The 27,184-nt window shown below is 38.1% G+C and overlaps 2 protein-coding genes and 1 long non-coding RNA gene across 8 annotated transcripts; 2 read left to right on the top strand and 1 right to left on the bottom strand.

The window, feature by feature from the left end:
- The first annotated feature begins 699 nt into the window (after nucleotides 1-699).
- PP2D1 (protein phosphatase 2C like domain containing 1) lies at nucleotides 700-9,176 on the top strand. The gene is given in 10 exon segments (XM_030485360.1): nucleotides 700-750; nucleotides 4,678-4,732; nucleotides 4,735-4,823; nucleotides 4,825-5,087; nucleotides 5,089-5,150; nucleotides 5,153-5,216; nucleotides 5,218-5,478; nucleotides 8,464-8,620; nucleotides 8,622-8,819; nucleotides 8,822-9,176. Coding segments are annotated over 10 exon segments (1,539 nt in total). The 3' UTR covers nucleotides 9,161-9,176.
- On the bottom strand, nucleotides 6,822-26,973 carry RAB5A (RAB5A, member RAS oncogene family). 6 transcript variants are annotated; one of them, XM_030477025.1, is made up of 7 exons: nucleotides 26,704-26,953; nucleotides 20,217-20,464; nucleotides 16,441-16,613; nucleotides 15,656-15,778; nucleotides 13,717-13,810; nucleotides 12,516-12,584; nucleotides 11,838-12,023 (listed from the first exon to the last, which is right to left on the bottom strand). In XM_030477025.1, the coding sequence occupies exons 2-7, from the start codon at nucleotides 20,377-20,379 to the stop codon at nucleotides 12,019-12,021; spliced, it is 627 nt and encodes a 208-aa protein (XP_030332885.1). In that variant the 5' UTR covers nucleotides 20,380-20,464; nucleotides 26,704-26,953; the 3' UTR covers nucleotides 11,838-12,018. The 6 variants fall into 6 exon arrangements, with proteins under 6 accessions (XP_030332875.1, XP_030332854.1, XP_030332885.1 ...); XM_030477015.1 differs by lacking the exons at nucleotides 11,838-12,023; nucleotides 12,516-12,584 and adding an exon at nucleotides 6,822-10,838 and having other exon boundaries at nucleotides 16,441-16,592; nucleotides 26,704-26,973; XM_030476994.1 differs by lacking the exons at nucleotides 11,838-12,023; nucleotides 12,516-12,584 and adding an exon at nucleotides 6,822-10,838.
- On the top strand, nucleotides 19,357-25,909 carry LOC115604178. Its single transcript, XR_004389883.1, has 3 exons — nucleotides 19,357-19,773; nucleotides 21,476-21,541; nucleotides 25,402-25,909. It is a non-coding gene; the product is annotated as an uncharacterized LOC115604178 (long non-coding RNA).
- Nucleotides 26,974-27,184: the final 211 nt, after the last annotated feature.

The following is a 27,184-nucleotide window of genomic DNA, read 5'->3' as shown; positions in this document are numbered from 1 at the left end:
CTAACTGTGTGGTAGGGGAAGGAAATCGGGAGAAGAAGAGTGGGGCTGAATGCGTGGAGGCGATGAAGCTGTATTGTGGCGTAACAGGCACATAGGAAAGGGGAGAACCTAGAGCGAAGTGCTGGCTGAGGCATGAGGTAAAGCGGGGAAGAAGCAAACGACAAGCAAGGAAGCCAGTGCTCATTCAGCAAGAATTTGTAGCAGCAAGGGCTGTTTACATGTGTTAGCTGATAATACTGTGATGAGAAGCTCGGGGAGACTGTGACCTCCATTTTACATCGCACAGCCCTTCTCTGCCTCCTGTCACCCAAAGGCAGGCAGGCATCTTCCCTGTGCTGGTTTCAGCATCTGTAATAGTCACCATTTTCTGAGACCACAAGTATGTAGCAAATAATAAGCAATAATAACACCAAATCTCACAGAGGAAGGAGTTCAGGACTAGAGATTGTGTAAGCTAAGTGCTGACTGTGACAACGGTAAGTGAGGAAGAAGCACGATCTGGGTGGAGACAGAAACAACATGTGTCAGAGGGAGATGACTGCATATGGGACTCTTCTGTTTGGATACAAATCAGATCCTGGATCCTCAAAGCTCAGTGACATCTTTGCTAATTAAAAAATGAGACTGTAGTGTTCGACTGCAACAGGCTTACTAGGGTGATGGTATTGAGCTCATATGAGCCCACTGCCATACGAGCCCATGGCCTGCAGCCTCATGCTCTGCCTCAGCTCTGCTTCTCTTATAGACAGGGTAGTGTACAGCAGAGGCAGAGCAGCCCCCCTTTCCTAGGAGCAGGACTAAGCACTTACCAAGAGGCTCTTTGTTGTAACATAAAGAGTAAATACGATATTTTGCCCTTGAAAACACGCAGTCTCAAACTGTGGTTTGCTCCCTATTTTTCTACATCTTCTAATTTTTTTGATCTGCTTCTATTTTCAGCTCAGAACATTAAACAGTGTTGGATTTTGGTTCCCTAAATAGGCACAGAGAAACTGCAGTGAGCTAGAAAGCTGAATTTTATTCTTTCTTTCTGAGGCTGAGAGTGCTTTAGCTTCATGTATTGTGCTGTCAGCCTCTCACTGTTATACCCTAACCTGACAGCAAAAAACTTGCCAATCTGTATCTGATCCTTATGAGGGAGAGAAGGAAACACAGAATAAACTTTCTACTTCATAAGAGATCAACAAAGGAAATGTTTCATTTTTTATTTCGTTTTTACAAGGTTTTCAGCTCTTAACACAAGCGATGTGTGCATACTATAAAAAATTAGGATCAGGGCTGCCCTTTTAATAAATATAAGCAAAATGATTGCAACCGAAGAGTTGCAGTATATCTTGTTGTTCTACATGAATTATTATATATATTATCCTGGTTATTTACACACTGTAATTAAGTAGGACTGTTTCGGTACTCTGAAATTGTGGTTTGTTAGCACTTACACTCACTTAAGAGATATAAACATCTATAAAGTATGTGAGTATAAACAATTAAGTTTACTGAAGTCAAACTAACATTTTATTGAAAGTTTTCCATTTCCTGTCTCTAATCCAAGGAAGTTTTATACACACTAAATGTAAAATCGGTTAATATTTAAAAGGCTGACTAAAAAAATCCCCAAATCCATTTGTATCCAGTAGGTACAGGTTTTATGTATGTATTAGTCCTAACTATTCTCAGGCCTGAATGCACCATCACAATGACAGCAGTGAAAACACTTGTGGCATCTCCCAGTCTCAAATCCAAACTATGCAGAATAAAGGAGAAGAGATCTATCCAAGCATCTCTTTTGCTGCTGTTTTAATCATGTATCTCCTTATCTTGCCCCGCTGAAGTGGTGCAGCATTTCTAGAGGAGGCTGATGCTCACCTCTTGGGGAGGTATGGACTTTTCCATAAACTGGTCCTACAGCAGATTTGAGAGCTGCAGCCACCTGCAAGCTCACCTCTGCAAGGACAAGGCATGTTACAGTGTCATAAGGGGTTTCTGAGTGGCTCTAATACTATAGTAGGTACCATCCTCTGCAGAAGAGATTTTCTTCTCAAAATATATAAATTGATCTACTTCAGCTGATCAGAGGCTTAAATTCTTTAATACACATTAATTGGGGCTGGAGGAGGCTGGGACTTTGTCTTCAGCAGAATTTTGTCAAACAATTGTCATCACAGTTAAAACATGGATTGAAACACAAATCACAGAAATGCTCATAATCCTCAGCTAATGAGCAGAGAGAAGAAAACATACTTCCCAGATGAAATCCTGGAAAACAGTTGCAAAATAGTTACTTTAAGTATCAAGTTTAAAGAGAGAGCCCCAGAAAAAGGATGAGGTTGAAGCAGGATGAAATTACCAAAGGCTACTCTTGTAATGTGGCTGTGGGATATTACTGTTGCCAGCTGATATTACCACAGCTGTTTGCTCTGGTGCAGGATTAACAGCAGGTAAAGATTAACTGGAAGCCAGAAATCTCTGAAGACAGAGTACAATAAAAACCTATAACATATGCTTTTTTTTGTCTGGTATTTGTCATCCATAGGCATATAAATACTAAACACTGAAATAAACATAGCGAACTTAAACATAAACACTGTGTTTTCATACTCAGTAGAGAGATGACATACAGGCTGGCAAGCTGCGCTTCTCACATGGTGTCAGGATTTTGTGTTATTATGGTGTCTGTATACGTGTCGTGCTGATGATCTAGGGGGAGAGGATGTTGCGCAAGCAGCTGTAAGGTTTAGCTATACATCATATTATAGGACAAAGCAGCCATTCAAAGAATCGTTTTCATCTGCTGCCTTAGCAATGTTGATATTTACAAGGTTTCTTTCCCATTTCAAATTACAGGTAGAATTATCAGTGCTGCCTACAAATAGGAATTTCAGTTTACATGTTTTCAGGAACTTGTAACTCATCTGCAAATATTAACTGTTCACACAGAAATTTTCCAAGCCTGAAGGAGAATAATTTGAAAAAATTCCAGGCAATACGGTTTAGCTGTTTCTATTATTAGAAAAATATGTTGTTTCGTATGTATTAGACCAAAATGCTAATAGCTATTTTGTAGAGAATCTCCGATATTGTCAGGTTTTCAGCTAGGGCTTGGAGATCTGTCTGAGATGGCATAAGTGGTACCCCTTTTATCATTGTAAATGTATCCAAAAATCAGAGCTAGTTACAATAGTTAAAAAGCAGCATCAGTTTCCCAGTGCTGAGTGGAGAGATGCCAGGGTGTAGGTGCTGAATGCAGGCAGCTCCCTCTGCACCGGCTGGCCTCCGACAAGGGAATGCCTTGCCAGGACTTGCTCTGCAGCTCTGACTCTTGGGTTTGTAGCACTGGGTGCCAGACCTAAGAATAGTAATACAGCATCGAGGAATGAAACTGAGGAAAGACTGAGCTGGGGAGGAAGGGGAGACTGGAGCAAGGAGCTGAAGTGGGAGGAATGAGGTGCATGGGAACAGGAGGAAGATACTAGCTTCGGCTGGAGAACAAGAAAAGATGTTTGCACTGACTAGACCCTATGATGTCCTTGCAGTACCTGGCCTTGATTCCACGTTTTCAGCCCCATTGCGAGCTCTGTTGCAAAGCGTGTCTCTCCTTCCCTCCTGATGGCTGGAGAACAGAGGGCGTGTGCTGCTGCTGCTCGCAGGTCTCACAGTTCAAGGAGCAGGGGTTACTTCCCACAGACCTAAAGATTCAAACGCTGCTTGGCCCATTTGATAATACTTTTGTTCTTCATTATGCTTTCTTGATTGAGAAACTGACACATTCCAAATCCACCCTCCATTAAAGGAACATGGAACACTGAGAAATCTAGCTCTTGGCAAGCAAGAAAAACAATAGAATATTGTCCACATAAATGTAATTTATGTTCTGTGTGCCTAAATACAATGGTATAAAACAGGGTTTTATTCAACTGACTCCTAAAATCCTCACCACTAAAACCAGTGGCAATCAGAGTGTGATTTGATTAAAGAGCTATACCAATGCTTCTGGCCCCATTTTACATTTCCTATGCAAAATTGGTAATTTTTTTTTTTTTTAAATCTTAATCTCGAAAATGGTGGGGTTTTTTTTTTTCCCCTCCCTCCCCAGTTACCCTTTACTATGTCTGGAAGGTGATGAGTAGATACAGAAAAGGTGATGAGGAATTACATTGTATGTACAGTTCTAACAGTGTGATGGCACAGGGCTATGCATTGAATCACAAGGAGGAAACAACCGACTGAAACCTCACTAGGTACAAGAACAGTCTGAATTGTTGTGAACTTTGTATTTCCAAACTTTTCACTTCTTAAATTTACTGCTGATTTTTAACATAGTTGTTAGTTATGATTTTTATATAATCCCACGTGGCTTTCCCAGTTTCTTGACCACGTATGCATTAGTACATAATGATGCAACTCAGGAGTTTATAAAGGAGCGAGAAAAAGCTTAGGTAGCATAGTATGACCTAATATTAAAATACTGAAATACAAAAATATGAGAACTCTTCATATATTCAACTCCTTTATAGAATGACAAGGTAGCAAAAATCTCAGGACAAAACAAACCCACCTGATTTTGAATTTTGTGGACATGAAGAAGATGACGTGCAGGTCAAAACTGCACTCGAGAATGATGATTCCAAGTACATTTAGTTTTTTTGCTCTGCATATCAACAAACTATACAGCCATAGCACCTTCTTTATCATAAAAGAACCCACAAAGCCCTAGTTTTGCTGGGCTTTGATAGCCCACAAAGACTGACAACAAAAAACTTTCGGCTTAGAGATACAAACTAATTTAAAAGTTGACCAAGATTCCTAAACATTCTGAGACACATTAAGCAGAAGGTTGGTTATTCATTTGAATTCCTTATGGATAATCACACTTCCACATCATATCGTGATCTTGCTATTATTAACAATCCTGCTACTTTTAAGAAAGAAAATAATTATTTACTAAAACCATTATCAATTTGCCAAGATAAAAATTCCACATGGCAGGGAGACAAGCAAGACAGGCTGCTTGTGCTCGACAACTATGGAAATAGATCAGGTAGATGTTTTTGGGGGTTAATTGATGGCTTTCATGGTGTGGCAGCTGCAAACAGTTGCAGCAGAGCTTCCACTTTTACTTCTTGACCAGCCTGCTCCAACAGCTTCCTCCTATGAAAGGATAAATGGCAAGTTCTAGATTCTTGTGCCACACTAATCAGGGCACATTACAGAAAAAAAGAGATTTTTCTCTGATAAACCAGACAATGACAAGACCCATACTTACGAATGGATTCACAAAGCGTATGCCAAACCCTTTTGGAGAATGCATAGACTTTTACCACTGGGAAGGAATGAGGTTTCCAAAGTTCACTGGAGTGGCTGTTCAGCAGTTACCTGCTTGGCAGAAAGAATCTCCAGCAAAGAGACAGACGGCACTGAGGAAAAAGAAAGACGACACTTCAAAAACAACAGACAGTCCATTAGCCAGGATAGCCAAAGGTGTTGTGGGGCACATAGCTAAGAGATATGTACATTCCACACCTGGATTTTGTTTCCTCCACCCAATAACAGGGAAAAAAAAAAATAAAAACAAAAATGGAGATTTGTTGGCAGTAGATATCTGGAGATAAAAAGCAGCAATTGCTTTAACTTGATGATGTGAAGAAGACATAACAAATTCCCTTGCAACTGATACTGGTTTTAAGTTTTAAGCTTATTAGATGAGTAGCCTCAGTAAATATTATGAGTTAAGCAGTAAAGTTAATTTACTAACATGAAAGACAGCTACCAGAAATCAGATTATTTTAGATCTGATAAATCTCTTGTGTCAATGAAACATGCTTAAGATATTATGTTTATTCATTTATTTCATGAGACTAAGTGCCACCGCATTTTGCTACCAGCAAACTGGAAACACAATCTGTGGGGATGTTCTCAATTGCTAATTTCTGAAATAGGAATTGGTTATTATTTACTGTTCTTAAGGAAGATCTATTCAGACCTGTTTCTTTACGACATAGAACCCTGCTTTGCCTTTCTATAGTGTAGAAAATCAGTTATTAATTACAATCAGAAACACTGATACTGCTTCTCCACCCAGCCCTGCTGCAAGCAACAGTAGGCAAAGCTCTTGCAGTTCTTAGCAACTCTAGTCATTGTATCTTCCCACTTGGTGATTTTTGTTACCAGTTATCTTGTGTATATTAGCTGTAAGATTACAAGCAAAATACTTGCTGTTCCATAAAGCAATATAGAAGCAGAATATTTTTTTATATATATATATAAAAAGCTGGTCAGTGAATAGTTTTAAATGGTTTTGTGTCTACAGTTATATTCTGTAGCATTTTCTAGTCTCTGCTGAAGCACATGCCCAGCACTATAATACTTTTCTATCACCTGACCCCCCAGCATTAGTAAGGAGTGTAACACTGCAGCGTGGCACTCCCTCCTCAGGTAAGTGTATACACAAAACTTGAAAGACTTCTTCGTATTTCTTCATATGAATTTGACTGAAATTAAGAGGATCAAAGATCAGTGGGGAAAGGAAAAACCATTTGAGAGGCTTCATGAGGCAAAAAAAATAAACGTATTCCACATTTGGAAAAACTGATTCCAGATTAAAATATATATATTTGCTTAACAATAACATGCAACCCTCTGCCAGTCTGAGGAACACTAGAAACCAACTTGAACATGCACTGACCCTGAACTATGTAACTGGTCTGTCCCGGCTCCCCCTTACTCTCCGTTGTCCCACTGCTTGTTGCTATGATCATTCTTTCTCTACCTCAACCAACCAATTTTGCAGCTACCTGAACTTTACTGCAGGTACCAAAACTGGTGGTTTAGCACTAGCTCAGATACTCTTTCGGGATATGCAGTCACGCCTTCAATGGAATATAGTATCAAGTCACATAAAAGATGGGAATGCTTCCAGATGCATTTGTTTTCATCTCATTGGGGAAGCAACCCATTCTTATTACAATGAGCTGGAGAGGCAAGATAAAGGTAAAAAAATTTGATAAAGAATTCACCCAACCTAAGTTTTCTGGTTCTAGTTACTTGCTTCCATCCTTCCCTCCCAGATGAAGTTTTATGCCGGCTGCAATAAAAGATACTGTAAACTCAATCTCTGCTAATTAGTTAAGGCTTGCAGTTGATAAGAGATACTTTAAGCATTTTATGATTAAAGTCCACATTTTTGAACCACTGCTAAATACACATTTATTTAATCTAATACACTTAATTTTCCAACTGTTATTACATCAGAGAAAAATTATACAACATCAAGCTTCATTTCCCTGCCCCCCCGGAATGTGTTCTTACAGAAATAAAACCACGTTCCTTCAGCACCAGGTAAGCAACTGAAGAGGATCGTCAGACAGGCAAAGCAGGAGATGGTGGCATTGGCCAACTTTGTCTTCTTCATTTAGTCCCACACTGACAGGTCAGCTAGTTTTTGTCAATTCTTTTGGCCTGTCTCTGGTTTGCAGAAAAGAGACTTGCATCCAAAAGCGATTAGATTTTACTCTTCCTTGCAGTCAAATTGTTCCACATGGGATATATTATGCCCTTTGTTAGGCTTATAGCTGGTGGTCTTACTCCGAGGGTTCAAATGAAATTTTAGACAATCTTCTAGCTCTCCATGAAAATCAGAGGAAGGAAGAGGGAGAAAGCACAAGGAAACACACACACAGTATAACTTAAGCCATCTACATTCTATAATCACTGAAAAATGTGTGTCCTCCAGTTTGATATTCTCAACCACCTTCCAGAGAAATCTGCCTTTGCAGATTACATTTAGCAGTCTCCTACACAAGACGCCAATACTGCCCAAGAAATACAACAACTGTATAAGCAGTGCCTACTTATAAACACTTTTCAGAGACCTGTGCCCTAGTCTAGCCAGACAGTATTAAAAATACAATATAAACAAACACACTGAAGCCAGCTTAATGTCTGGAAATTTGCCACCCCACTCAAGTTCCTTCTGCAAGACATCATTTTTGCCCTTACACCAACACATGGGAGCAGACCAGTAACCTCCTCTAAAACAAAAATAGTCTTCTCCCAGCATAGCCAGAGAATCTCAAACAATACAGCACTTTGTTTCAGAGCTGCTTTCCTTTACGCTCTGCACTGAAGTCTGACACGACTAGTCACCTGCAGCAATGCAATTTCTAAGACTTTTCATTCTCATCCTGCAGATTTCAACAGTGTTGGGGGAAAGGTAAAGTACCTACTCTTACTAAAGGAAAGAAGTTAGTCCTTGGCTTCTTATGACCATGAGAACTCTTGCTTCCTTGTGTCCCTTAACTGGGGAAAAGGTTTAAGGCATCATGTTAGTAAACTGTAAATTCTACACGATGTCCAAATTATTTTCAAGTACTAGAAATTTTATACTGCTATATACAGTTCTGAATCCAAAACTCTCGGTTAGTTCATTCAGCCATAGTATTTTGAAAGCACACACTCACATTTTAGAAGGAACTATTTGCAAAGTGGAGTTTCTTAAGAAACTGATGACCACAAAAATCAAACTGATCCAGAACTCTCTCTTTTCAGTACGAATGAAGTAAATTCATGGAACAGACATATAAACCAGCCCGATTCTAGCACGCAAGGTGGTTCTGAAGAACTGAAAACAGTTTGAGGACAGAGAAGTTTATCTATGTAACAGTTTTCCGCCACAGTCACAGGCTGCAGAGCAAGAAAGAGTCACCAATGCTTTCTGTTCAACAGGTCCAAGTTGCACCCATAAACAGCTGCAAGAGAACGTATTGGCAATAGGGTCTGAAGATATGAAACAGCCCCCAAAAAATATAAAAGCACACCTAATTATGACTCAGGTCCACAACTGGCAGAAAAAATGGACTCCAAGATATTTTGTGACAAACCTGCAAGTTACGCTAGCCACGAGCTGCTAAAGACTGTATCACCAGTGGGTTCTAAACCACCACCACAGTCTGAAGAGGACACAAACACATACCTGCCTAATTGCAAATCACAAACTGCAGGAAGAGGCAGAGTCACCTCTGAGACACTCTATGACAACGCAGGAAACTACATTAGTGAAAAACTAGTAAAGACAGCAGTAGCTGCAGGTTCAAGATATAATATTACTATTTTGATGGTACTTCCTAATGGATGCAATAAGATACCCAATTACCTCAGCACTTAAAAATTTATCATAGGATAACTGGAGTGCCACAGTATATATAGTACAAGCTTTTATTTATCTGTGTCATGAATTTACTTGCAATCATGTTAAATGCTAACCCACATCGTAAATCAGACATCTCATCTGGAACTGTGCAAATGCAATAAAACCTTCTGAAATTCTCAGTAAGAAACAGTAATCAAAAATCTCCTTTTTTTTTTTAACCACTTTATTCAAACCTGAGCACCTCAATATAAAACTAAACACTGGTGAACTGTCATTTTCCTTGCTAAATCCAGATTACTGCAAATTTAAAATCTGCACACGTAAGTTTCTGCTATCAGTTCAACATTTAAATAGACTAATTCATCTCCTCTGACACACTTGGTAGATTTCATATAATGAAAATAACTAAAAGAATTAGTGCAATATACTGGACAGATCAAAATAAAATGTACTTTGGAAAACAAAGTTGCAAAGTTCATTACTGACAGACAGCAGTACTTATGTTACAGATACAGGAGCATCATTTATTACTGTTCTAGCCATAAAGGAAGAACTTAGAACCCCCTTTGATTAGAGAGGAAAAAAGTTAGCTTTAAGTAACTGTACATTCTGTATACCTTTAAGCAACTCTTAAATATTACAGAAAGTATTAAACAAATGTAGACTACAATGCAGAGTACCTATTTACAGTACATTAATATCCAAATTTAAAATCAAGTTGGATGTACATAATCGTTAGTGCACTATTTTTTTCCTTAGGGGAAAAACAAACTGTAATGGCCAGCAATGATCAAAATCAAGAAAGAAGTCACAGACACCAAGTTTGTTGTGGTTTTACTTGAAGAGCTCTTACAGTTTGTAGAGGCAAAAAAAAAAAAAAGAATTCCTAAGTCATAAAGTTGAATTGACTGGTCTGTACCCTCTGAACAGATTAGAAATGAAGTTAAACTTGATTTATCACCAATTTCTTTAGATAACTAACTGGGTTGATATAATTTACATACAGTGTACCAACTAAAACTCCACTTTCCTGCAAGCATAGGGTTCTTAAAATTGTTAATGCAAGTATTATTTGTAATTAAATTATTAAACTATGGAATGTATAACTGAACAGTGGATACCTGCAGAAACAACTGGTTGCATGAATACTGTGAATAAGTTTAAGTAATTTTTAAACCCTGTTTCTAAAAAGGTTTTAAAGCACAATTAAGAATTATGAAAAGTCCCAATTCTATTTATTATAACAGTAATCAGTATTGAGGCTAAAGGAACTGGCCAATCAGGTCCACAGAGAGTAGTTCTTCTACACCTCTAAGTGATTTTTAAAACCTTTCAATTGAAGGAAGTTTATTCCGCTTCCTTCTCTCCTCTACTGCTGTAACGTTACAGCCAGTGGTGGATACATGCATGTTAAAAATTTAGGTCAAAAGAAAACCCTGTATCATGAACTTGACTATTATCATAAGTCTCTTCGCTGTTTGGAAGCTGTACTGGGCCAGGTTAAGCACTCCAATTCCATGGTTATTAACAGTTAGGAAGCAGAAGAATATTCAGAACAGTTTAAAGCAATTGATGTTTTAGTTACTACAACATTGACTCTTGGGCTGTTGTGTGGGTTCAGTAAGGTCTACTCCTCTTCCTCTGGCAGAGTTGGCTCCTGCATTCTGTGGTTCACTCTTGGGCAGTTTTTTTGCTACAAAAAATCAGCAAAACAGAGTTAAAACTGGATTAAGTCACCTGAGTACACAGTCAACACTTTATTACTCTATAAGCATATCAATATAATCACTATAAAATCTTATTTGATTCGTTGTGTTGGTAATGAAAGATGACACTTCTTAATGCTTAACTATCTTATATATGATTTTTAAGAGTGAAATGCATTAGTAACTTGAGCAGTAAAATGTATCTGCGCAGGTATGCTATGCCAGTAAATGATGGGTCTTGTGGGAATCCACCTACACAGGCTTTAAGATCAGGATGCTAGTGCTAAAAAATACAAGAAGATTGAAAATACACAAAATGCAGACAGACAGAAATGGGTCAAACTACTGCCGAACTCTTTAGCCAGAATAAGTATTTGCATATAAAATGGCTCTCAGCACTAGATCAAGTCTCTCTCTTTTTCAAGCTCTTTCTTCTCTTTAGCTCTTAGGAGTCAATTGACTGATAATTTCTTTGTTGTCCTTGCAGCTCCAGGATACCCCCTGGATGCTGACACAAAAATAGGGTGACAAATGTTACTCTTCTGAGCAGTAGCTCTACCTAACTTTCTCTCCACCACAAAATTGCTAAGTTCCACATAAAAGGACTTCCATGGGGCTGTCTTGTCCATGCTACTAAGACCCAACAACCACCCGTGGCTGTATGCTTCAACTCCAAGTTTCTTTGGCCAGCTTTTTAAAAAACACCTTTTCCTAAAAGGAATGAAACTCAAGTGTAATAGCCAGATAACCAGCATAGTACACATCAGGGGCTGTTTTACAATTTTGTGATAGAACCCAGGAGTTCATGTGATACTAAGCTGCTGACAGCAGAAAGGGACAAAGCATCAGTACAAAAATGCATCGGAGCACTCATTTTTGATTCTAGAACTGTAAATTAAGGTGAATTACTTTAAGTTCTGAATGAGTTCTAAAGCAGTCAATTTACAAGCAGCTGTAGCTTGCATCCCTCAATTCTGTCCATGTTCATATTTACACATGGTCCTGAGAACTGCATCCATGCTGCTCAAAAGGCCATTCCAAGTTTCAAGCAATACTTATACCCTCAGTAAGATTGCCTTTTGGGGTCCACTGATGCACAGATCTTGTTCTGATGCACTGACAATCTGAATTTCACCCATTGATGTGAAAGAATACTCACACGGACAACTAACCTTGCAGACAAAATACCCAGGTACTAATTAGGTATTGCTTTCTCAAATTTACTTTGCATGCTTCATTAAAATATGGGGAAGGAGAATTATTGCTGACATAACAAATTTAAAAAAACAAACCAAACAACCAGATTTTAGGGATTAATTTTACTGTGTGGTTGTTTCTTAAAAAAAAAAAAAAAAATCCAAAAAAAAAAGCCACAACACCAAAAAAAAAAAACCAAACAACCCCCCAAACCCAAGATGCAAACTGCACCTTTAAAGAAATTAATTTTAAAATTTCACCAGAACAGTGTAATTGAGCATTTCTGTATCATTAAGTGCAGGCCTATCTCGTGCACTTAGGAGAAAAACATACTTTCCACTCATACAGTTATGTGTTCTCCCCCCCAGTATTTATAGTTAATATGAAGCAAGTACTTGTTATAAAGTGTTGCTATAGCAATAATTTAATTTGCATCTGCTGGAAGTTTGAACCACACCACAAATTACCTTCTGCTTTACTGCCTTGGAAAGCAGAAGATAAGAGCTCTTTAAAAACATTTAATTTTGAGATCAATGCTGTTTTTCAGAAAAAGAAGTAGAATAGAGAGGTCACAGTAGCACAAAATAGAGAACAGATCTAATAAGGTTATTTAACACTATATATTGCTATTCCTCAGTAGCATAGCCACTACTGTGATTAAGATTTTATTAAGTAGTTTGGTGACCAGCCTAAAAATGTATGCTTGCTTTTTCCTCCACTTTCAAAATTTTATTAGCAGTGAATTCCAATTTCATGTCTTTCAATGGAATACACAAAATTTAGTGTATTCCACAGTAATTTATACTTACTATGACATGTTAGCATCTTTACAGAAATCCCTAAGATTATGTTAGGGCTAAAAATATAGTAGTAAACTTAGTTTTCATATGCAGTGTCCTTTACTTGGACATTGAAATTAAGCACACATCATTTTGGTTCAACTTCTGGATTTCAGGTAGCTGCATTTGGAACTCAAGCAAAATTTTAACACAAAAGTATATTTAGCAAATATTTTGTTTAGACCAAAATGAGTACTTGACTTTTTTTTTTAAAGCAAGTCCATTATCATTCTCCTATTTTGAAATGTTTCCACCTTCAATTACCACTGTCGCATAAAAGATATATTATTCTAGGTTCTGTACCTATCGAAGGCCGTGTGGGATCTGCTGCAAACAGTGTATTATCAAAAGGCACACATTTATAAACTTTCACTTACATTCTTACATTTACTTGATTAACAAATGCCAAGTACATCTTACAATTAAGAAAAGCTGTATAAAGCTATTAATGGTTACCTATACCATGCGAAAGGTGTTTTTTGTATACAATAACTAAAGCTTAATTTTGCTTGCACTTGAAGCAGTACAAGTTTTCATCATGAAATCAAAACAGGTATAGGTTACTTCTGAATTCTGTCAGCAAGTTCCGTATCTTAGCTATTCCAAGTTAATCCAAGTGTTTTGGTGCTTGACAAAAGAGCTGTGCAACTGTACTTCAACTAAGTTTATCTGACTTCTGAACATCAAAAAGGGTATGAAAGCGCCTAAGGAAGCTTCAGTGCCAGAAATAATTTGGGTGAAAAACAAAGACCTTGGGTTAAGAATATTGTGATGGTATAAATACCATGAAAACAATTCCCTTTAATTCAGAGATTGTTCGTAAACTCACCAATTGCCATGAATATTTCATTTACATTCATAGATGTTTTGGCAGATGTCTCCATGAACAATAAGCTGTTGTCATCTGCATAAGCCTGTGCTTCCTGAAAGTTAGAATAAGAATGCCTTACTTCATTAAGAAAAAAAAAAATAATCACACAATCATTACATATTGTACTTTTATTGCTACTAAGGAACAATTTCTATACCATTTTGAAAGAAAGTTTGTTGAAACACTGGTTTGACAATGTGTTATTCATCAGCTATGAAAGTTACAATTCCATCAAGCAGCTCAACATTTAGAAATGCAATCTTAAAAATCCTTACTCATCTTAAAAATATCCAGACAGAAAAAACTCAGGCAAAACTAAACAATAAAAATATATCTATTAAAAAGACAACCCTGATGCAGAACACTACCTGTGATAGCAAGAACAGATAAGCTCTGGAAAGTGCCACCAAATATCAGAAAGTTTATCACATGCTGGAAAGAAGGCAGTTTGTGAACTATCCTGAATCTTTCAACCATTGAGGCAGATGGATCAGAGCAGTTTGATCATCCTGACAGAAATGCACAATTATAAAACAAATAAGCACTATTAAATATCTTGTAAATATTTTCAGTCTGAATTTGATCTGAAATACAGTTTATAGAGAGTTTCCTATTTTTGCCACTTCCTGTTAGCCAATTCAGCTGAGAATCCCCAGCTTCTTATGGTTACGTAACTGCCTTGGCATTCAGTATGAGATCTGCAAAAAGCTAAACTGTAGAATGCCTATGATGAAGAAAGATCTACAGCATTCTATACATATTCATTTAAGTGACATCTGCTAAGATCTATGTAACCGTACCTGAAATAACACACTAACAAATACCTAGAAATCTAAAATGTGCTTTGCAAAGAGAAATGATTGTCAAGGCTGTGAGGAGCCCATGAATCTACACTAACAAAACACTGAACAGCTGAAAAATATTAAGATTGTAATTGAACAAAAAATAGTAAGGATAGTTCTACTTTGGTAATCAAACGTGATAATGTTTTTGACTGCATGTATGTATGAATCTGTTAAATCCCACAAATTTTTGCAAAACACAAAGGTCTTCTATCACACAGTTTTGTGTTAAAAATTGACATGGAAGTATAGAATTAAAAAACTGAGTTGTTGAATTCTGGCAGAAAGTTACCTAAAACTGCTAACTTTCACAGTTCCACTGCTATAGCTACAAAAAGATTCATTACTATACACAGCAGTATCTCATACAGTGACACCAAAACCAGATTAAAACTGTAAGAGAATTAACTAACTAATAAATATGATCTTAATTCAAATTCAATCAGTCATGAATGGGCCAGAAGCACCAGCAGCAAGTTCTATATGCTTGAAACTTATGTTCTGATGACTTGGTTAAACTTTGCAGAAGATAAAATGTGAAAGCACAGATACATCCACTAAACCAAAAAGAATGCCATGAAAAGCACAATTAAATCTTGAATACTTTAACTATATAGCCTAAGAAAGTTAAGCAAATCAAATCAGCTTTGTATCATATGATAATCAAAATTCCCCCGCTGACAAGTCAGCAAGAATGGTTGGCACTGAGAGTTTACTGCTATCTCATCCATTGAAACTCTAGTTACTGGTAATTTCAGGTAGAAGACAGGAAGAAGTCACATCAAAGAACAGAAATTCAATTAGCATTAAAGATATGCAAATAAATTAGTTATTCCTCAAATTTAATTATTCAAAAAGTCTATTGCTTCATATTACTTGTATAGAAATAGATTTTTCAGTAGCATGTGTAATTTAATTAGTCTCAGTTGATGTTTATATTTAACAGCATGACCTCTATAACAGCTAGCTAGGCTATGCATATAAGCTCCTCCTAGGTTTGTGTATTTTCTATTCCAACAAAATGCTATTTATATAAACAGAAGTTATGTACATACCTGGAAATCCACAGCTCTTTTGTTAGCTAGATCAGCTTTGTTTCCTGCTAAAGCTATTACAATGTTAGGACTTGCTTGCCGCTGAAGTTCTTTGACCCAATTTTTCGCTCTGGCAAAGGACTCCTGTTAATGATTGCAAAATGATGCAACTGAGTTTTATCATCCTTTTGTACTCACCTATTATCCCAATCTCTCTTATCTACACTTCAAGCAAAAGGCCAATGCAAGGCTGTTGCCTTTGTCCAAAGGCACACTCCAACTTGCCAACTGAGCTTTTTAAATGAAACATTCCTACCTTAATTCTCAAGTGTACTTAGTTGGAATAATGCTGAAAAAAATAAGTGAAGATAGGAAGATCTTTATGTAGACAGAATAAGGAAAGAGAAGTGGTTAAGAGAGAAAATGAGAATTTTAATTTCTTCTCTACAAGAATCAAGGTTATGAAAAGGTCTTAAAATACTTTATTACTGAATGCTGTTCATTACAGAACAGGCTTTCTGAGGTTTTTGAAAGTTTCAGTTTTTAAGTCTCATTTTACCAAAAAAGTGAAACTATCTGATCTACACAATTTAACATTACATAGTCCAATATGAAATGAACAACCTTATCTAGTGAGAGATATCCCTGCCCATGGCAGAGGAGCTGGACAAAGGTCCCTTTCAATCTAACCCATTCTATGAAATGATGAATTGATTCACAGAAGTCACCGAGAAAAATTAAGGAAAGATCAATGCAAGACTGCTAACTTCCAAATCCCCCTTGTGCCTTCCTAATATAGTACTTACCTCATTTGTTATGTCGTATACCACTATAGCTGCTTGTGCTCCTCTGTAGTACATTGGTGCTAAACTGTGGTACCGCTCTTGCCCAGCTGTATCCCAAATTTCAAATTTTACTGTTGTATCATCGAGACATACAGTCTGGGTTAGAAAAGCAGCTACAAAAAAAGACGGAGGTGCTGAAACCAGAAGTCTACTTATATCTCTATATTCATACAAAATTATGTTCAGAGATGCAAATATATTTTCCTTAATTCAAGCCTATTCTTAAAACAGAGCAGGTTTCAAGCAAGCATTAGCTGATAGACTGTAACTGATCAACAGAGAACGGTTATTTAAACAACCAGTCTTTCCTCAAATTAAAGACATTAAGAAAGCAGTAATTGGAAACAACTTTTTTGTAATAGTGAATCAGAGTAACCACAAGTCTTAAGTATTCTAGATACATTTCATCCTGCTTCAACAGACTATACAGAGTACCAGTAACAGCATCCCATCATGCTATAATCAAACAGTTCAGATATTTACAGTTCTACATATTTACATTACTTGAATAGTATCTCAAAGCCTTGATTTTTAGCTCCTGACAACTCCAGCTTAGCTAATGGGTATGGAAGGAAAAAAATCACTTCTCAAAAGTTCTTGTTCTTAAAGCAGCCATATTTTTGACTTTGCAAATGATCCCAAGAATTTCAGCATAATTTTGACAGCCTACAGTTTCAGGGAAATGTGCACCCATTGCCACTACAACTTGAACGCATCACCATAAATAATGGTCTTCTAATCACAGAAACCAGCAAATAACTTATTCCAAGTCTTCAAACAGTTACTCCTAGTAAAGATCTTCCATTCAGATTAAGGTACATACGAGAAATACGAAGGTGAGTACCCACACAATGTAGAAACCCGATTACAAAACTAAGGCAGAATCTCAGAAAAGAAAAAACACAACAAACCCAAAATAAACTGAAAGAAATTCTTTCTACTGGGTTCTCTTAACCCTTTAAGTTTTAACTCAGCTGTCTGTTCTACTTTAGCTTTTGAAGTTTAAAAATAAGCACGCAAGCATTGCAGTTGTCTGACAAGCTGTCTTGATTACCTGCTTTATAGTCATGTTGTCTGCCCAGTTATAGTACATACACAACAGAAAATGCAACAATTCCAAGAATTTAGATGAAAGTTTGAGCAATCCAGCATAAGTGCCTGGAGTTGTTTTTCCCAGTCACGACAGACATTTAGTGAAATACTGTGGACTGGCTCGCCCTTGCTCCTTCCACAGACAAATTCCAGACCTTCTGCTTGATGAGATGCCAAGGCCCCTACTTGGCTGAACTGGGGACTGTCATCACTAAGCATATTGACAGATTGTGGCTGACTTAAATCAAATGTCTGAAGAGGCACTGACCTATAACCCTTGCATACCTGCGATGTTACCCTGTCCCACATACTCCACGGCATCATAGCCTATGAATCATTCCAAAACTGCTGCAACTTTCAACTCAACTTGTTACAGTAAACCAAAAGCAAGTCAATCTTGCTTTATAAAGGACACTGTAACTAACATACAGAAGCTGACTAGTTGTAAGTAGTCAGGTGTTCCTGCTTCAGGGGTATAAGCATCCATCACAGGTGAATAGGCAGGTTGGAGAAGGTAAAGGCTTTGATGTTCCAATGTTAAATCACCATAAATCTCTCTAAATGCCAAATATCCAAGCACTGGTAAAACAGGCTCCTCTTGGTAGCTCCCTAAGCAGCCCAGATCCAAAATAAAGACAAAAAACCACCGTAAGACTAAGGGCTTCCTCCTCAGAACCAGCTCAATATTATATTTCTCTAAGGCAGAGACAAGATGTTAAACAAGTAGAATTTGTCTTACGTTCTTTCCAACAGAAGAATGTACCAGCGCTCCATAAATGAAGGGATGTACACAAGAAGAAAATTAAAACAAGGGTTTTATTCTATGACATCCTCATGTTTTTGCTGAAAGGAACATTTCAACCACCATAAAATGCCAGTCAATTTCTGCAAACAAAGTAACTTTCTTCTATCTTGTAAGGACATAGTAAATCGACAATTAATCAGCTGTGTTAATTATCTGAAAGCCTATCATCCTTAATAGCCATACTTTTGTCTTAAGCAACTAACAGGCATTGCTACACTAGCCTGAAGTGGCAAAACCACACCACCACCATCCAGCATGTCTGCCTTTAACTGCACTTTCAGATGTTTTTATTCAGATTCACAATGCACATAAGCCTCTCTTTGTTAAAAGGCCCTTCTGTATACAAAGAAAATTATGCCTTAGGCAACTACGAGCTACAGAGTTTGACAGCTTTCTTTATAGCAAACTTTTTCTGAATCCCAACCTTGCTCCATTTAATATCTCTGAGCTGTATCATATAGCATTTGTTTTGTTTTTATTTTATATAGAAAAGGCACAAGTTAATACAGAGATTACACTAAACTCTATATATCTGAAGTTGAACTTAAGCTCTTGTTTAACCTTTTTATAGATTTTAAAGTGTGTAACAGTTTGAATCATCCCTAGTTCTACCCAGACACTGAAACAAGAAAAAACAAAAAGGAGGTTAAATGAATTGGAGATTGTTGAAATTGAACAATGAATTTCACTTAGTTTTAACAGATGTTTTTCAACTAAAAACCATATTGATATTGGGAAGTTAATTCACTATAGATCTTTGAGAATGCTCTCCATATTACCACATAGCTGTATGAAATAAAGAAACCTTTCACACTAACACCTATTTAAAGCCATTATAAAACACACAAAGCTAGAAGTGTGCATCAGTAAGACTGCTAAAGGAGAAAAAAAAAGTGGTTCCCCATTTAAGCTGACAAATACACAAAATAAATACACGTAACAGCTTGAAACAGGGTAAAAAAATGATGCAGTGAAGTTCAGCTTGTATTTATTTTTGTAAGCTTTGTATATTTTTTTTTACATTTGAACAGCTGTTCATGAGTAAAGAAACATACAGGCCACTGAAAGGGCTTCACATAAATATTATGAAACACACTGATTCATGCAAGCAGCAACAGGCACTACTAGAGAATATTTATCAATAAAGTCTGTATGCCATTAGGTAGTTTTAGGGTAAGTTTAAATGTATCCAAGCAGGAATACAGCTCAAAGCACAAACAACTTCAACATCAAATAAGCAGAAGAAATCTGCTGGGGGTGAGGGAATAAAAATCTGTGCACAGTTAAACAGATTTTTTTTTTTTTTTTTTTTTTTTAAATTCTAGTAGCCAGAACCTGTCTTGTTTCAAGTCAAGAAGTTTAAAACCAGCACATTAAATCTGTGACTACTAACAAAGGTAGGTATATCCAGAAATGCAGCAAGTTCTCCCAAATCAAAAGCAAAGCCAGGATGCACAGATAACACAACCTTTTTGAAGGTGCAGCAGTGTTTTGATTGGTTGTTTTTTGTTTGTTGGTTTTTTTTCCCATAGAGACTAAGTTCTTAATTTCTTAATTCCTATTAAGCAGTTATTTCATTCATTAAGCATACAGCACAATTAAAATAGCCACACATCCCCTCACAGCCAAAATGTAACATCAAGCCCAATGTTTAGAACTATGCAGTTCAAGCATACAATTTTTAGCTTAGAAAGTTATACTTCTCAAAGAAAGACAAAGGACTCAGATTTGGTCCTTGCTGTCAATGACCCATTCTAGAAGTGCCATTAGATTCAAGGTTATCCAAGGCAATGACAAAATAAACTCAACATGAAACAAATTCAAAGGATAAATTTCTCACCTCCAATTGTACTTTCTTGAAACTCATGAAACTGTCCTTTTACAAAACGAAGCACCAAACTGGATTTGCCAACTGCAGACTCTCCTAAAAGTACTAGTTTGAACTGGCAAATTTTATTTCCAGCGTTTGGCCCATTGGGTCTTGTTGCTCCTCGATTAGCCATGCCCAAATTAGAAAGTCCTTTGTTTCAAGGTCTTGAAAGCAAGTTCCAGGATTCAGATCTCAGTGGTGCTTCTGCCAGTAACAACCTGTTTGTTAAGAGACAGTGGGTGATATTAGATTTACCAGGCAAGAAACCAGGCAAGAAAAATCTAATTCACTAATGCAACATGATTACATATAACTTGTCCTAATATTTACCTAATATTGACAGATTATTACCTAATATTACAGCTACCATTGCTAAGATGACAGCTATAGACTAAATCTACGACAAATGAATCAGTTTTCTTCAATACCTTGTCTTCCCATTAAAATTCCAAATGAGGGCATTAAAATCCAATTATGCTGCTTCTTGCAAGACTTCAGTCTCGTATTTCTTAGCGTATCAAGACTGAAGTATAAGACAAGAGATTCAGACTTTCACAATACTAGTAAAATATCAAATTACAAGAAATAATATTTTTTCCATAATTTTGCTATTGGTAAGCAATATTCTGAAGTCAGCACCACTTAAGGATGCTAGAAAAGGCAGCAAATTGGGAAAACTCAATCACCACATCAAGTTCTTTGCAAGTATACTTCCTCAAATCACTTCTATCAAATGCAATTTCCTTCAATAAAAGCACAGAAGATTTTGATGTACAAATCATTAACACCTTCTCTAGTTAACAACTGTACTTTGAGAAGCAAAAATACAAAGCATTCTTTATGTACAAAAATGGATTGTCTTGACCAGTAAGAACTCCAGATCGTTTTGTGCAAACCACCAGAACTATATGATGTTAAATTGCTATTTCCAGTATTAACACGTGTCCTAGCAGATCAGTATTCACAGAGATCTTTTTAAGAACAAGTATGAACAGTGTATTCCTTAGCCTGCCTACTCTTCTTTCAAACTCCTTAAAAAAAAAGTCACGATATTTATTCATATGAATAAGGAAGCCTTTAGACTCTGTTGGTATAGTTTCTCAGGTTTTATTTATTTCTATTTATTTATGCTTTTACACACTTAGCAGTAAAGATTCAACCTTTCTGCAGGTAGGTATTGCTGTATGAAAAACTGGCATAACAATTTTCTGTGTTCTCTTTCCTCACAGTTCCCAGAACAAAATTCCAAGTAAGCCTACAGGAAATACACCTGAGTGATGGTCCTTCAGCTAAAAGTAAGAGAAACATCTGCTTCTGTGTTTCTGCTAAAAAAATTAAGAAAAATCACAAAACCACACAAAACCAAAACAACTCTCCCTCCAAAACCAAAAAAAACCCCCAAAACACACAAAAAAAACCCCAAACCAAGAACCAACCACAAATGAAAAATCACACCCAGCCTATAACTTTTTCCTACTACAGTTGCTTATTTACTTGAATTGTGCACGCTTCATGGGGATACAGGTTTTCTAGCATCTAGGATGCAAGCAAGTTAGTTTAAAGCACATTCTCTTAATGCAGAAAATGGCTTTAAAACACATGTTGTAAAAATGTAAGCAAACCTGCTACTTCCAAATGACTTCTTGCTCTTTCTTCGTTATGGTAAAGCAACCACATTTTAAACGAAGCAGCAGTCTTTAGCCGTCTTCCCGTTTTAAACCATTTAGCACATACATCAGGCACTTGAGCATTCCAGTTTGCTATGCACCTAGCTCAGATACTAGGCCTTCATTCTCCTTCTTAACTCTCCCTTTTGTAAAGTGAGTGCAAGTCCAAAGCATCTTCGTTTCTGAAAAGTGCTTCTATCACTAGAAGAACCCCACCTTCCACTAAGATACTCCCTTACAAACTGATTTCCACGCAATAAATGAGAAAGAAATCTTATCATTATTTATTCACTAACACAACAGTCAAAAAACTGGTATTTTATTTCTCATTGTAAAGAAAATTTGAATATAGGTCTTGGAAAAAACCATTTTCAACATCTTAAAGACACGCCTATCTGCTCATGTTGCTCCTTTTCCCACACCTCTCAAAATAATTTAGCATCTTCCAGGTAGGAATTCCAATCTTGTATCCTACGTGTCCCAAATTTGTGTCCTGTTTGACTATTATGATATCCTTAAATCACCAGATTTTAGATTTTAGTTTTACCACATGATCTAATAAATATCAAATTTTAGATGCATGTTCTTACAAGGATGTGAAAATGTACCACAGTGAAAGAACATTTCTATGAAGCAAAAAAGCCCCTGCATATCCCACCACCATTATTTTTAAGTAAATTTTTAAGTAAAATTTAAGTATTTTTACTCATTAATTTTGGTTGAGTATTTTAGAACACAGGAATGGATCCAGTTATTTTAAAAATACCAGACCTTTCATCTTTACAGCATAAAACAATCAATGCCCAGCTGGTGTGTTGGTTCTCAGGCAAGACTCTTCCCCCCACTCTCCATGTGCTGCTGAAATACACTTCAGTAGTTGTAGAGCAATTTGGATAAAAACAGACCAGTGACAACAGTTGATCTGTCCCCAATTATACTACATGAAAGAAAGCAGCAAGGCATAGCCAAAATATAGGTAGCTGAGAATACTGTTAGCCATTTGTTTATTTTTTCCTTTGGAAAAGTGATGAAAACAATTAAGTTATTTCTGTTTTAAAATTAAACACATCTGTTTGCTGTAGCACTCTAGTGTGTTTGGATAACCCTGAAATAATTAAAACCCTTTTAATCTTAATTCATCCCATGTTTTTCTAGACTCTGCAACATTAATAGACATAAGGATACATCCAATGACCATGAGAGTTAGCACTCTTTGGAGCAAGTGACTTCAAGATGATACACACTGAGGAAATCAACCCACTACAGTGGTTACTTGATACAATTATTTTTTCATTTGCTCCTTTCCATATTGAGAGCAAAAGGAGGTATGACAGAAAAACAGGCAAGACTGATTTAACTCTCATATCTGTTTCAACTAGCCATTTACAGCTTTTAGTTATGCAGATTTATCTCGCTTACAAAACAGTAATTACTACCCTTGCAAAACTCCTTCAGAACCCAAAGCTGAAAGAGGCTGTCAAGAAAAATACTTAAATCAATTTTTACAGATCCCCAAGCTACAGAAGCTGTAGTTATCAGAGAACTTCAAAGTTTACACCCTTGTAACATCCTTTCTCCCTCCCCAGAAATCATTCTAGACACTCAGATACCATGTACAAAAATAACCAGCTGCCAAGCTGATAGAGATCACACTACCTGAGAAGAAGGCCAGCAAGTCCCAGAAACATACTGCAACATCGTTCATTCAATAGTCACGTCAATGTATCTAATAACTGAGTAATAAAGCAGTCATACTACAGTCCTACCACCCACTTTTTAACAGCTCAGAATTATAAAAAAATGCAAGACTGAAAACCTGTAAAGCATATCCAGATGACTTTGATATAGTAGAAAAGTCACTAACACCTTGCATGAGTGTATATGGAAATTACCATATTTTGAAGTTTCAGATGATATTGAAACTCTTCATTAAGTTCACAACATGGCAGCACACAAACACAAAAAATTAGGAAACTATTACATTAATCTGAAGAGAAGCAGTACTACAGTTTGACACAGCCATTACAGAATGTTTTTGACCTGATCTTTTCACATTTCTGTGCTGAATATAGTGCCTCACAAGGATTTAAAAGTAGATTTCAATGCTACAAACCCCACATACACTCCAAGTCTCAGGTCGCATTCATTCTCCCATTCCTTAAATCATCTGTAAAGTACCAGCCTTGAGAACCATAAGAAGAGCACCACAGAAGAGAGGAACACTACATTCAGTAGCCCACATGGACGCACGCACTGCAAACTCAAGTCTTTTTTGACAAATCACTTTCAAGACAATTTTGAACACTTAGTTAAAGGGCTTAAAGCAGCCATACCTAATTTTAATCCTTAGTTTTGGTGAAAACTTCCAGGAAACGACCCACTACCCCTCCCCCATTTTTGTATACTAAGCAAACTTTTGTAATCAGTATGTTTGGAACATGTGAAGAAATAAAACCTTGATAAGGCATTTTCATTCATCTACACAAAAACAAATACACAACCGTGACTTGAATCAAGCTCTTAAGGAAGATATTTAAGGGAATTACTTATATAAAATACTGCTGAGGAAAATACTATGAAAGTGTCTTAGATGGATGGCTACACATGCACAGAAATAAGGGAGATTTTCTTACTTTTATGGAGTTTAATGGAAGAGCTCCATCATATATTAAAAGACAAAGCCCATTCTGCAGTCTTGGGCACTACAAATACATAGGTCTTAAGAAGTAGAAACTTTCACTCTTCTTGTGAGTATCCCCCAAAGGCACAGCAGCTCCATGCTGAAATGCCAGAACAACAAAGTTTGGAGCACTATAGTAGGAAAGTTAATCCTACCAAGTAATTTACCAGATGCTGGGTATTCTCTGGAAGAGAAATTTATATGATCCTGGATAGTCTTTGTTGATGAGTTTAATTTATGAAAGAGAAGAGTCATATGTATTTTAATAACCACCACATAGATTTTATTATGTTTGAGTCAGTGCACAAAATTAGCCAATACCTACAAACTCACAATTTAATAGCATAGTTCAGTCACGTAAGGGTTCAGATCAGTGCCTACTTGAAACTACAAAACAGCTAATAAAGTATCAAAATAATACGAGTGACAAGAGCCAGCCTACCGAAGAGATTAAGTCAGCTCACACTGTTTCTGCAATCAGTGTGATTAAGTGCATTATCAAATACCAACATCACAACAAAAAAAAAAAATGATAAATTTAAAACCATTTAAAACATCCCACCACTTTTATATTTCAGAGCAAACGACAATGTTTCTTACCACGAACACAGTTACTACTGTAGTGATTTCTAATAAACTTTTTCACACTTCATGAACAGAGACAGATCATACAATGCTGAAGTTGCAACCACTATCTACTTTGAATTTATTTACATAGGGCTACCTTGAATGTTTCAAAAAGCAGTATCAAAACCCCCTTAATTTTTAGGCATTCCTATTAACCAGTATTTTTGTCATTCCATTCCAGATTTGGCAGAATCAGTGTGGCATCTTACTGCAGTGTTCAAGACAGTGATACATACAACTATCAAATGCTTGTCACATGTAAGCCAGTTTATATTGAAACATAATGAGACAGTCAGTTAAACGAATCAACACAGTCACTGCAAAAAAATCACAGCCTTCCCATTAAAGATAATAACCATCTCATAAGCTCTTATGGATGATATATAGCACCAATTACTTTCAGATAAACTGGTTTATCATGTAAGTAATGATGACTGTACTATCGTTGTCTCCAGCCATCTGACTTCAGTCAACATCTACCTTTCTCCTGACATTTCTTATTACAGAACGATACATGCAACCTAGCCTGCCTGCAACTCTGAAAAGTCACTCCCAAATTGGAAAAAACAAAGATGCCATGTTTTTTACTTGGTCTGAACGTTATGTGGAAGAAGTTGATTAATTTAGCTGCTTAATTAGTTGTTCAGCCTTTTTTCCATCCCCAGACTCTGAAAGAGACATAAGGTAATGGGAGAGAAAAAATAAATTGAAAACGCTGACAGAATAGCCTTTTATGGCCCTGTTGTTTGGAACATTTTGATAGTTCTTAAACAACTTAGCTCTCCATACCAAGGCATACATTTGTTCCTCCACTATATGCTAGCTTTATATCTAGCAACAATTAAGTCTTATGCAGAGCATACCAACTATACTAGGCCCGTCCTGATCCCCCGGATGGAGACATGTTGTCCGAGTATTTCACTTCCCACCTTATCTAGCGTCCCTCCTCCAGCCACAAGTGAAAGGGAAAGCGAGGAACCCATCACCCTACCTCCCCTTCCATATATCACAAGCGACTCGAAGGGAACAACCCTGCCTCTGTAGCTGGGCCCAGACAGTGGTAATTGACCGCAGGAGAGCCCGCGCGCAGGGGAAGATCCCCGCTCCGCGCCGCGGCCCCGGGCCCAGCCCCTCCAAGCCCCGCCGCCACCACCACCTCCCCTCCCCCGCGACTCCCTTCCAGGCACAGGAATAAGGGGAAGTGGGAAAATCGGGGGCGCCATTTTGAGACGGGAAGGGAAAGACCAGCCTTTCCTCCCCGCACGCCGGGCTGCCCACCTCGGCAGCCCGTCCCACGGCCCAGCGTTCCCGCAGGGCCCGGCGACGGCGGGGCCCGGAGGGGCGAACGCCGGCCGGAGCCCGAACAAGAGACATCCCCCTCCTTCTTCCCCTCCATCGCCAGGGCCACATCGCCCCGCAAGCGCGGCCCGCGGCCCCCGCCCCGCCAGGCCCGCCGCCGCCGTCGTCGTCTCCTTCTCCTCACCTGGCCGGGCCGCGACGGCCGCGCAAGGGGCGGGGGGGACGAGGAGCAGCCGGGGGAGCAGGCGACGGCGCAGCGGTGTCTGTCCGCCCGCCCGTCCGTCGTGGCTGGCGGGAAGCCGGGCAGGGTGGGCGGAGGAGGGGGAAGAGGGGAGGCGGCTCCTCGGGTGGGGGCGAGGGGCGGGGGCGCAGCCGTGCCTCTCCCAGCCCGCCGCCACTTCCGCCACCGCCTCGGCCCCGACCAAAACACACACGCACTTCCGCCACCGGCGCCACGTCACGGCCCGCCCGCGGCATGCGCTTCCGGTTCGCTCGCCCGTCACGTGACTGCCTTGTTTCCCACCTTTTCCCCTCCTCCTTTTGTTTCCTCTTATTCACACACACACCCCCCCCGGGGGGGGCGTTACCATGGCAACGCGCGGCGGGGTGGGGGGGTGGATTACCCCCGCCCCCCCCCATGGTCGCCACGTGCCGTCCCGCGCGGA

Source organism: Strigops habroptila, chromosome 1 (genome assembly GCF_004027225.2).
Source record: "Strigops habroptila isolate Jane chromosome 1, bStrHab1.2.pri, whole genome shotgun sequence".
NCBI lineage: Eukaryota > Metazoa > Chordata > Aves > Psittaciformes > Psittacidae > Strigops > Strigops habroptila.
This window is presented reverse-complemented; position numbering and strand designations above follow the sequence as displayed.

What these genes read in the sequence shown, in the direction of transcription:
- RAB5A (XM_030476976.1), bottom strand. Translation starts at nt 20,379, where the DNA reads ATGGCTAATCGAGGAGCAACAAGACCCAATGGGCCAAACGCTGGAAAT. An exon ending in AAAGAGCTGTGGATTTCCAG is followed by an intron (nt 13,811 to 15,655) that starts GTATGTACATAA and finishes TCTAACTTTCAG; the next exon opens with GAAGCACAGGCTTATGCAGA. An exon ending in TGAAATATTCATGGCAATTG is followed by an intron (nt 12,585 to 13,716) that starts GTGAGTTTACGA and finishes TCTGAAAAACAG; the next exon opens with CATTGATCTCAAAATTAAAT.